Below are 11,847 nucleotides of genomic sequence, written 5' to 3' on the forward strand. Positions count from 1 at the left end.
TGGCGCCGGCCGCCGCTGCTGTGTCAGGGGCGGCTCCAAGATGGCGCCCTTCCGCCCCCACTGCCAGCACCCAAGATGGCTCCCTCCGCTTCACAAACGTGGCCCGCGTCTAGCGCGGCAGCGCCGGCGCCCCCAGGCGGTGTCTGCCCTCATCAAAGATGGCGGTGGGCAGCGCCGCTGGTCACTAGGCTCCCGCCGTTCGCTCCTCGCCGGGCTTCGCGGCTGACATGGCGGCGGCCGAGCTGGAGTACGAGTCCGTTCTTTGCGTGAAGCCCGATGTCAACGTCTACCGCATCCCGCCGCGCACCTCCAACCGCGGGTACAGGTGAGGGAGCGTGTGGCGCCCGCGATCGCCCCGGCGCGGCCCGGCTTCCCTCAGGCCCTGCCCGCAGGGCAGCCGGGGGCTGGGTTATGCCGTGCCGTGGCCCGGCCTCGTCCCTTAGGAAAGCTGTGTCCTGTGGCCGCGAGCAGGTCCGGCCATCCCCTGAGCCCCTCCAGCCGAGCTTTGGAGGAGCCGCCGGCTGGAATTGCCTCTTATGGGCAGGTGCTCAGCGCCTGAAGGTAGGGGAGCCTCCGCTCCTGCTGTGGAGGAGCAGGGGCTGCTCTGTTAGTCAGGGCAGGAAGCGGGGGGACAGCTTACTGTTCCAGGCAGAGCTCACGGCTGCTCCCGGTTTCTGGGTTCCCTGGGATGTGACGCTGATGAGGTATTACGGCACGTTGGATTTGGCCTGGTGGCTCTCGCAGTGGCGGGAGGAAAGCAGGGGAAATTCGGGATGATTTTTAAGAAGATGCTGCAGAAGCAGCAGTTAGAAATGCCTTCTCTGGTCAGCCAAAAGCAGCAGAGTGTGACTTTGTAAGATGTGCCCACAGGCCTGCTGGAGGAGCGGGTTTGTGAACTCCCCGAACCTGACAGACTGTAGGCGGGGTGTTGTGCCTGGCCAAGGATGTTTGTTTCCAGTTATAAAATCCTGTAGATTTTACAGCACCAAGCCTGCCGGAGTTCAGGAAGCGTTTCGACAATGCTGTCAGGCACATGGTGTCATTTTTGGGGTGTCCTGTGCAGGGCCAAGAGCTGGATGCAGTGATCCTTTTGGGTCCCTTTCAACTCAGAGTATTCTGTGGTGCTGTAGTTGTGGTTTTTTTTTCTCTCTTTGCTTTTTCTTTCCTTTTTTTTTTTTCCTTCACAAGAGCCTGTGGCAAAAAGTGTGATGGGTGAGTCGAAATGTCTGTGAGTGTGTTTTGGCTAGTGTAAGTCAGCTGCCTCTAGGCTATGAAGTACTCAGTGTTATTTTACAACCATAGGGTAGAATAATGGAGTGTCTTTTCAGCATGTTACGAATTAATTTTTGGGATCTTCCCAATGCTCACAAGTGGCTTTTGTGGATTTTCTGTTCAAGTGAGTTTCTGTGCTTCTGTCTCCCCTCTTTTGCAAACTTATAGAGGTGAGGAGTTGATGTTCTCTGGACTGTGTCTCTTTCCCTTTGCCCAGAGATGCCAGTCAGAGTCACGTGTCAGTTGGCAGCAGCAAGAGAGGAGCTGAGACCCCATGTCTTATTTGGGGAGGGAAGTGGAGCGAGGCAGCTGCAGGGGTTGAGAGTTTGGCAGCAGAGACTTCTGCTGAGGTGGCTGGGCAGAATACATGGTCAGTGCTCACTGCCCTTCCTTTCAGGGCGTCTGACTGGAAACTGGACCATCCAGACTGGACAGGCCGGCTTCGTGTCACCTCCAAAGGCAAAACTGCTTACATAAAACTGGAGGATAAGGTTTCAGGTAAGGGAAAGGCTGTGCCCTGCCAAGGCTGCGACTGTGATTGCTGCCCCTGAGCCTCTGTTTCTGAGCCTGCCCAGAGCTGTGCATGGCAGCCCTGGCCACACTTTAGAAAGGGGTTGCTCTTCTTAACAGCTGATTCTTTGTCTGCAGGCGAACTTTTTGCCCAGGCTCCTATAGATCAATACCCTGGCATTGCAGTGGAGACTGTGGCAGATTCCAGCCGCTACTTTGTCATTCGAATTCAGGATGGGACTGGTGAGTTGGGGGCCAGTGTAAGTGCCAAGTGCTAGGGGTGGAGGAGACCCAGGTGGAGCTGGCAGTGTGTCAGGAGGATGAAAATGGTGTTGGGAATGCTGGAAAAGCCAGGTGGTGTGCCTGGAGGAGTCTGAGGACAAGGCAAACAGAGAAGGTTCTCTACATTGCACAGTGCCCAGGGGCTGGGCTGGGAAGGAACATTTAGTTTCCAAGCACACCCCATGGGAAGAAGGGTGCATCCTGAAGGCTGGGGACAATGAACTGCTGTGAGCTGCTGGCATCCATCTGCAGTTGTGTCAGAGAGAGGAAGCACAGAGTGGTTTAGGACAAGCAGAGGGATTTGTTGCCCAGTTGCAGGGCACCTCCAGTGACTCCTCCTGTCTCCTTGCTAGGACGAAGTGCTTTTATAGGCATTGGCTTCACAGATCGGGGTGATGCCTTTGACTTCAACGTCTCTTTGCAGGATCACTTCAAGTGAGTTTTGCTTTTCTGGAATGCTATTCTTCCTCAGGCCTGTAGAACATGGTGGGCGGTGGTGCATGTTCATTTAGCACAGGTTTCCTTGGGGTGGCCCTGAAACCCTGCTCTGGCAAGGGACACTTGTGTGTGCTGCCAGCAGTCGTACAAGCTGAGAGCCCCTTCCTGATCAGATCTGTGTGTCTTAAGCTTGGGTCCTGTGCTGCTTCAAGTGCAGTATCAAACAGCTTCATGGGTTTGTGGTGGTCCCAGCTTTGTGCTGTGTGACACCAGGAGTAGGGAGGTAGCTGGTTTGGCAAGGCAAAGTAGTTTGGTGGGATGGAGAGAGAAATCACACATTTTTTTAAAACACTGTTCGTTTTTGCCACAGGGCCTCATGTTTTCCTCTCTTCTTTTTAGGTGGGTGAAGCAGGAGACTGAAATCTCCAAGGAGTCCCAGGAAGCTGACACACGTCCCAAATTAGACTTAGGGTTTAAGGAAGGGCAGACCATCAAGCTAAACATTGGGGTAAGCAGACCAATTTACCTTGCTTCCTTCTCTGGATGTGCCAATGGAGACTCTTCTTTACACTTTTTTTTTTTTTAACACAGAACATGACATCAAAGAAAGGAGGAGTAGCCAAGCCCCGTGTGTCTGGATCAGGGGGCCTAAGCCTGCTGCCACCCCCACCAGGAGGCAAAATTGCAGTCCCTCCTATACCTCCCCCTTCCTCCACAGCCGTTGCCAACCATGTCACACCACCACCTGTGCAGAAATCCAGTAATGGTGCAGGTAAACCTTAGCACTGAGCCAGCAGGTCGTAACACACTGGCAGGTGCTGCTTCAGCAAACTTTGTTCAACCTAGTGCCAGCAGTGCCCTCTGGACATGGTGTGTTGCAAAGATTTTGGTCTCTTTGGCAGCTCCATTGGCCCCAGTACAAGAAAGATGTGGAACTGTTATACTGGGTCCAGAAGAAGGCCATGGGAATGGTCAGAATGCTGGAGCAACTCTCCTGTGAAGAACGACTGAGAGGGTTTGGGTTGTTTAGCCTGGAGAGGACAAGGATCTGGGGAGATGGTTCACTGTATAAAGAGAGCTTGTTTGAAAGATGGAGAAAGACTTTTTACCAGGGCTTGTAGTGACGGGGCAAAGGGTAGAGGCTTAAACTGAAAGAGGGTAGATTAGATTGGATAGAAAGAAGAAATTTTTACCGTGAGGGTGGTGAAGCCCTGGAACACGTTGCCCAGAGAAGCAGTGGATACTCCTTCATTACAAGTGTTCAAGACCAGATTGGACAGGACTTTGAGTAGCCTGATTTAGTGCAAGATGTCCCTGCTCATGGCATGGCAGTGGGACTAGATGAGATGATCTTTTGAGGTCCCTTCCAACTTAAATCGTCCTGTGATTCTGTAATAGAGGTTGTTGCAGTCTTCTGGATGCTGTGTTAAAAGTGTGACCATGCAGAGGTGTCTGGAGAGCGGATGTTCCCTCTGTGAAGGCAGAGACTTCAGCAGTGCTGTCGACTGGTTTGAGTGAGAAGAAAACACGAGCTTCTGAATAGGGCTCGTGTGGTCCCAGTGTGTGGTTTGTACTGTTAAGGTGTGCCTGTTTGGCAGCTGTTACGATTGCTGAGCTGGGGTTGAGTCTGAGCCTTATGTCTGCTGGGAGAGGTAATAAGTGACAGGTGGTGTGCTGAGTGGAGACTGAATAGTTCCTGAAGACAATGTATCCTTGCTGGAGGTACAATGTCAGCTGCAGCTGTGCACATTCAGCAAAAGGAGATGCCATTGTAACAAGCCCATCAAAAAGTGACTTCTGCAGGGAATGCTGGAGTCCCTTCAAAGATTTTCTGCCCCTGCAACCCGGAGTTTGTGTAAGGTGACAGTTAAAATGCCTGTAGGGTTTTCTGGACATGCTGATGTATTTTTTTCTCTCTCTCTCCTCTGCCTTAGATATTCTTTTAGATTTAGATGCTCCTGCAGCTGCATCCAAGGCACCAGTATCAGCTACCACAGACCTCTGGGGAGACTTCAGCACTGCATCCAGGTAAACTGTGATGAATGCAACACAAGAAGCGTAGTCTCCTAATGGGTGTGGGAAGAACCAGAAGTTAAGAAGTCTTACTGCATCTGCTCATTTGATTTTCCTTTTTTTGTTTCAGTGCTGTTCCAAATCAGGCTCCTCAGCAGTCCAACTGGGTCCAGTTCTGAATGATCAAAGCAGTGGAATGGGACAAATTGTTGACCTAGAGGCACCAAATGGGATCAGAGGGGGCACAAACCTCTCTAGTCTTCAATCAAATTGGGACAATCCTTCATTTTTAGATCAGACCTTCACTTAAACTTACTATTTTTGATCCCACTGAACCTAAAGAGAACATACTGACTCCTCCCAACATGGGCAAGGAGAAGAGAGGTAGCCGTATCACCTCCATCCACTTGGCCATTACATGGTACATCCTAACTCTTTTTCCCTGTCTTTTCATACAGGGAAAGCAAGAATCTTGAAGAAAGTGGGTACAGGAGGAGGCTGAGTAGGTGCCTCTGGGTTCCTTGTCCTTCAAATTTTTCCTGGCTAGGCTGTTGCCGTGCTGAGAACAGCTGCATTTGGCTACACTTGCTAAATGGAACCTCTAAGGAGATAGATATTTTCTCAGCACAAAACCCTTTTGGATTAATGACATCTGTGTTGAGAAGTGACTCCCCATGCACACTTGTGTCTTTGGTGGAATTCTTGGTAGTGCTGCATGTCCTTGTGCTCCTGTGGGAGGAGTCATACAAGTCCTTGAGTAGGGCTGCTGCTGTTGCGCTGTAGTTTCAGGTGGGCACCCTATCTCCAGGCTCCTGATTTGGATTGCAGGTTCACTGGAGGAACTTCCTCTCATTTTTACTCCTTTCTCCCCAGACAAAGGCCTCACTGTCATTGAGCTGTTTTAACTGGAAATAGCTTTAAGGGAAAAAAAAGGCCTGTTTTTACAATTTGGTAGTTACTTGCACTAGATGACAACCAGGTGATTCCCACCACTCAGCATTTCATGTTCCTGCATCACTATCCTGAGCCCTGGCCTTGTGTTGTGACTTGGCACTGTGTTACAAGTATTGCATATCTACGATAAGAATTATGGTGGGACAATAGATTATTCTCTGATGAAGGGAAAGTTACCTTCCCCTTTTTAACTCATTTGAACAAGAAATGTATAGTAGGCTCAATCCTGAGATCTGTGGGAGCAAAATTCTCCACCTCTGCTCCTTATTATGACTCTTCTGAGTCCAGCTTTTAGGGATGTGAGGTGGTTATTGGAACTTATAATTTTATTTTTAATGTGTCCAAGCCCCCTCTATTTTCTGTGTGGTTAAGGGAGTTAGAAAGAGGTAAAAAGCCATGACTTCCTACTTTTTTCTTTGGGAGAGTTTCCTGAGGCAGTGTGGACACTACTTCATCTTCTGCAGCTGTGGATGTGATCTGGGGTGTAAGTCTGTTGATTACTGTGGGCAAACTCACAGGGCAGGCTGGAAACCTCTCACTGCTGAATTGCTACCCTTCATGCTGGCACAGAAGCCAAAACACTAGCTGGGAAGTTGGTCTCAGTAGCTCTTGACTACCCAGTTACTGGAACACTAGGGCATTGGTGCTTTGCTGGAAGGCTTCTTCCTATTTTGAACACGCAACACAAAAACACTTTTGTGTCTCTAGCACACCTTCGCAAGAAAATGTTTCTCTTTGGGCAAAAATTTTCTGGTGAGGCTTTTAAAAGAGTAGTTAGATGTATGCACCTTGTATTGGCAAAGGTCTTTTGTCATTTTTGTCTGGCTACAGTGAGGGCATTTTGGAGACAGTTTCAGTTAGACCATCCCTCTGGGAAGCAACATTCTTGAAATAGCTCTAAAGCTGCTGCAGTTCCACTTGTGGAATTGGGGACCAGACTGCTCTTGGATGTTTTTTAAGTAGTCATTTAACCCTGATTCCCTGGCTCTCTTGGTGTTTCCCCCTGCCAGCTCTCCCCTGCCTTCATAGTCACTCCTGCAGTCTCACTGTACTTCAGCTCTTTGACTCCTGAACTTGTGGATGGCTGTAGTCTGCAAGCAACATCACAGACTCCTGGGCTGGCATTTTATTTTCTTTGTCTTCTTTTTGTTTGCTCACATCCTCGTGAGGTCCTGTCATTTCAACTATGTATCAATTCCCCAACCAAGGAAGTTGATGGCACCAACAATGAACTAGGAGCCTCTTCTGTATTGTCTTAGTATTCTGGAGATAATATATTATGTATTTGAAAAGCTGAAGAAGCAAAAATTAAAAATATATGTATATAAAGCATAAGATGTACTGGTGCAAGTGGTAATTAAACAAGTAATACTGGGGAAAAAATGTCATGAGTCTTCTAAGTTGTCAAATTGTTTTTGCTTTGGAAGTCTCTAGTTGAAGGTCTTCATCTCCCCAGCAAGGTCCTCACAGCCTGCTTGTCCTTCTGCATATCTGTTGTGGCCTGCAGACTGAACAAGAGCAACTTCAGGAGTGATGGGTTCAGGCTCTGTCTGGGCAAAGAGGTAGGAGTGTGGAAAAAGGACACAAAAATGACACCGGTGTTCCCCATACAGCAAAAAACTCACACAACACCAAACACATATCAACAACATGGAAACAGGCCTGAGTGTGGGAATTGGTAAGAGTGTGGATAAAACAAGCAAGTGTGAAGACTTAGTTGCCCTGATATTTAGCATCTCAGACTTTAAAGGCTTCTACAGCCTGCAGATATTTTCAGAAATTATTCTTTCTGTGCCAGTAGATGGGAAACAGTCTCTGCCTACTAGAGAGATGGTCAAGGTGAGCCAAGTGGGCTTTGTTAGGGGCAACAAGGACAGGCTGCGTGGAAAGAGAGGAAGCAGGAAGAGTCACAGCAGGGCAGGCAGGGGCAGTAGCCTCACCAGCAGAGAAGCAGTCCTGAAGTACCTAAGCACAAAGATCAGAGCAGGTCAGGATGAGGATTTAGATAGCAGGATACGTGGCCAGGCATGGCTGTGCTAGCTCAGGCAGGGTCCAAGGGTGAGACATTTAGCTATGATAAGGCCAGTGTTGCTGAGGTTTCTCAATGCCAAATACCTCTATTACATGCAGCAACTGTTCTTACCACAGCACACAATATGGATTGCAGACACAAACCTGCCAGATTTCACAAAGCCTTGATGCTGTGTTTGGACTCCTGAAGAAATGGAGAAGGGCTGTACATTGAAGGAAATCAAACAAAAACCAAACAGGAAACCAAAACCCCCAAAGTCTTCCTGAGCTTTGATAATGAGGTAAAAGGATCTGAATCTGAAGTCATCCTGCTAAATCAGCATAAACCTACAAGGTTCTAGGAGGAAGAACAAGGGGGCTGTTAATGTATATAAGCAGAGCACTGTGGCCCAAGTGGTTAATACACATTGTAATGCCTCCAGGTCTAGGTAGTCTGATGAGTGCTCATTACATTATGTGAGCAATAGACTTGCTCTGGAGACTGTTACTGGTCTTTTTTTTCCCAAGACAATAGCTCTGTCCATGCTAATAGGGAAAGCACATTGCAGGATGACAGCTTAATTTTGCCACCTGCCATTACCTATAGCTGTATGTCCCCATCCAGAGCTGGGGACATGATGGACATTCATGGAAGCAGAACATAGGCAGATCAGCCAGTAACAGCTGGACTGTGTAGTGGCTCCTGACCAGAGCTATGTTTTCCAGTCACTGTTTGAATCTTGCACTTCTTGCATCACTTGTGTTTGGGGCAGGCCAGGCAGGTAGCTTGCAATGGATGGCCTGCTCTCCCTTTTCTTTCCCAGGCATTGTAGGATGGCAGCTCCTGCATGTTGAGGTAGAGGCAGCTTTCAAGCCTTGAAGCAGTCTGAAGAGGCATTCCCTAAAGCAGGGAGCCGCTTGGAACTTGCAGCCTTTTTGTCGAGCCTTGTGTGTTAGGCATGCGCAGAGGTGTGGCGCTCCCTGCCCTCCCAAGTCCGTTCTGCGAGCCTAGCTGGGCTGGTGACTCCCGCGAGCAGAAGCTGAGTTCAGTCTCACCTGTGGCCGTGTGCTGCCATCTGCTGCCAAATCCCTTTGTTGCGGGCTTCCCCGAAATCCCTGGGCTCTGTCTCCAGGGTCTGGCTGGGCGCCCAGCAGTCGAGAGGATGGCAGGTGGGATGCAAGCAGACATCACCTGAGACCTGGCTAGCACTGGTGGGGTGCTCTCTGAACAGAAATCGTAGCTGGTGATTTGTAGTTTAATAGTTTAGCAATGATGGAGCTGGTGCTTCCAAATGTAGCCGTGTCCTGCTATTCTACTGCCCTCTGTGCTTCAGTGCCCTCCTGCACAAACACAGTAATGTAGGGCTTGGAACTGAGCTGTGCCAGGGCAGGCACACATCCCCTCTTGTGGTCGGTGTGCATACAGGTATGGATGTCTCTGAGAAAACTAGGAGGAGTTCCATTCCTTTGGGCCTAACTTTAAAGTGGTGGCTATGCATTTGTTCGTGAGTCCATGTTTATGGTGTTAAGCAAACTCTTCAAAGATGTGTGAGATGTTGTGTTGGTAGTGCTACACAAACCGTCCTTTTGATTAGCTGGCAGGGACAAAGAGCTGGATTCAAGTGAGAGGGAAGGGGTAGGAGAGCATTTTCTTTGGAGAATATATGCTAAGTGGGTATAGATACAGCTGTATGTCTGGCCCAAACTTAGGGGCTGCTGTCACCAGTACCTAAAGCTGAAGTCAATACCGTGGGTACATGTACAAAGTGTGCTTGGAAATTACTCTTTTTTTGGGGTAGAAAAGCAGGATAAGCCCTTAAGTGATGCATCCCATACAAAAACAGGGTTACTGTAAGCAGATAATATGTCCTGGGTAACAAAAAGTTAGTTCCAAAAGTAGTCCTGATTTGAGCAAGGTTTGAACAAGATACCTCCAGTGTGAAGTATTTCCTAGCACAACTTTTGTGCTCAGCTGTGCTGTGGTGGTCGCACGCTGGGCCAGCAGTGTGGTGAGATGTCTGACCTAGGGGGTTTGTCAGTGAAAAGGAACACAGATCTGACAGTCATCCTTCACCTCAGAAAGGGCAGAGGCTCTGCAAAGAGCAGGATGGTGTGCTGAGCCTGTTCTGTCCAGTCTTGAAATGCTAAATAGGCAAGTAACTGTGATCTGGAGGCAGAGTCTGAGACACACTGAGGAGCACTTTGCCCTCTTTGTCAGTTCCAGCCGGCAGGGAGTCAGCAGCAGGGGCCCTTTGGCCTCTGGGTCAGTGCCAGCTCTGTGGTGGAGGCTGGCACCCTAGAGTGCCATTTGCTTGCCCTTTGCATACCTGTGCTGACTTCAGTGTCCTGGCATGGTAAAAGTGGGTGACACAGGCACCTGGACAGTGGGCTTTTTAAAAAAAATTTGCCTTTCCCCTGCCCGGGTCGGCTGTCACTCGTCTCTACCCCAGCACGGGAAAAGGTGGTTCTGGGCAGGCCGCGCTTTTGGAGAAGTAGTCTGGACTCTTGCTTTTGGTCTTCAGTTGGATTTATTGTTCCTTATCTACAAAGTTTTTCTGTCTGTCCAGCCGAGGTCTGATCAGCAAGACAGCCAAGGGCACTCTCTCCCGCCCACGGGGTGGTTGTCTCTTTTATAGTAAAAACTACGTATAAGATATTTACCTTTAATTTCCAATACTTTTAGCCCTTGTTGGCAAGTGCACTTTCCCTATGAACCAATCCACACATGCCAACATCATCCTGAACATGGATGCCAAGGAGAAGAAAGAAGAAGGACAGGGCACGCCCAAATCCCTCCATCTTAGAACCCCTGACCCCCATGTACAGAATTTCAAAACCCCCCTGTACAACATATAAAACCCCCCTGTACAGTGCATTATAATTCAAGTCTTATCAAGTGAATATCTTCCCCTCACCATTCAGGCCTGAAATTCTCTCATTTCCTCACATTCAGGTGTCTTTGGCTTCCTGCCAGGGTTTCTGAGCCCGTGCCAGGGCTCTGAGACATCCAGGGCATCCAGAGAGATGCTCTGGGTTCCGACATTCCCCCTCTGATGTTGTTGACATCTGTGTTATGAGAAGGTTCCTGCTTGGGGCCTCCCTGCCTGGCATTAAAACTTTCCCATCATGTTTCATTGGTGAGGTGCCAAGGAGTGTTTGGTTGAGCTGACTGTACTTCCTGGATTTAGTTCAGCTTTCTATGGTTGTTTCCAGATGGCTTTTGCTTTGTCCCATCCTGACTGGACACCTGGAGGCAGGTGGTGTCCCATCACCTCGCTGCTGGCCATCACAAGCTGGGCTGGGAGGCTGCAAATGGCCTGCAGGGCCATTGGCTACAGGGTAAGGGGCAGCACAGGTCACTTGCAGTCTTCCTGATAAATTCAGCCTTGAGGATAGGAGGAGATGAGGGAGTACTGCAGGGCCAGGGAGGTTTGTGCTGCTATTCCAGTACCACCTTCTTGGACAGCCTAACCAGTACAGCTCACTCCAGAACCTCCCTATGAGAATGTTTTTTTTACTGCATTCCACTTGCATGCAGAGGATGTGGAGGGAAACGGTTTAAGTTCCAGTAAGAGTGGCCCTAAGGTTACAGCGTGAGTCTGGGTGAACTTATGTGACAGCCCCATATACTTGCTTGGTGACTGTGGCTGTTTACCCTTTTTTTTGCTTTTCGTTCCACTCCCCCCATTCCCCCTTCAAGAAAGGGAGATCACGTGCATTCACCTCACTGGACAGAGAGTGGCCAAACAAAATTCAAGGCTGTGGAGATGTATGCAATCCTTAGAACTGGAAATGAAGCATGAAGAATGCTTCTGTGGACAGGTGTTATGTGGCCACAACTTGTGAGTGTGAATTCCATATGCCCAGTCTAAGAAGATAAACTCCACAGCCCCACTTCTGAAAACAGGCCACTGGGGTCTGACCAAGACTTGGATCTGGCCCAGATTTGAAGTCAAGATATGGTGCTGTGGCAAACAACTGCAGTATCTGGTTCTGATCTCCAACATAGCCTTGAGACTTATTACTCAGATCGAAAAGAGGAAGGAAACAAAGGTGAAGTGTTCCCAGTAGTGGCATAAAACAAAGCTCTGAGGTAACTGCATCTGAATGTGGCCTCTGTTGGCTTTGATTTGGTAATTTGATAAGTGGGGAAAATACATAAATAAAACATATCTTTGCTCTTCTGAAGAAAATCCTCTGTTAATGCTACATGTAAAGAGGCAGACTGGGGCTTCTTGTCTCTTTGAAGATTCTCTGGATCATGTTCTTCCTTCTCTTATTCCTTCCCTTACATCTGAGGGATTTTGGTAACCTATCGTTACACTAGAGTGAGCACATGACTTTCCCTTCACAATTCGCACTGAGTTT

At 48.9% G+C, this 11,847-nt stretch overlaps 1 protein-coding gene across 1 annotated transcript; it reads left to right on the plus strand.

Moving 5' to 3' along the window:
- Window positions 1–134: 134 nt before the first annotated feature.
- NECAP1 (NECAP endocytosis associated 1) lies at window positions 135–6,857 on the plus strand. Its single transcript, XM_064409868.1, has 8 exons — window positions 135–325; window positions 1,670–1,770; window positions 1,921–2,025; window positions 2,418–2,499; window positions 2,902–3,010; window positions 3,094–3,274; window positions 4,437–4,530; window positions 4,646–6,857. Exons 1-8 carry the CDS (start codon window positions 228–230, stop codon window positions 4,692–4,694), a joined length of 819 nt encoding a protein of 272 aa, XP_064265938.1. The 5' UTR covers window positions 135–227; the 3' UTR covers window positions 4,695–6,857.
- Window positions 6,858–11,847: the final 4,990 nt, after the last annotated feature.

Source organism: Passer domesticus, chromosome 2 (genome assembly GCF_036417665.1).
Source record: "Passer domesticus isolate bPasDom1 chromosome 2, bPasDom1.hap1, whole genome shotgun sequence".
Taxonomy (NCBI): Eukaryota; Metazoa; Chordata; class Aves; order Passeriformes; family Passeridae; genus Passer; species Passer domesticus.

Excerpts from the sequence above, each read along its gene's own strand:
- NECAP1 (XM_064409868.1), top strand. The coding sequence starts at position 228 with ATGGCGGCGGCCGAGCTGGAGTACGAGTCCGTTCTTTGCGTGAAGCCC. Across the intron at positions 2,026-2,417 it reads TCGAATTCAGGATGGGACTG|GACGAAGTGCTTTTATAGGC; the intron begins GTGAGTTGGGGG and ends TCTCCTTGCTAG. Across the intron at positions 3,275-4,436 it reads GAAATCCAGTAATGGTGCAG|ATATTCTTTTAGATTTAGAT; the intron begins GTAAACCTTAGC and ends CCTCTGCCTTAG.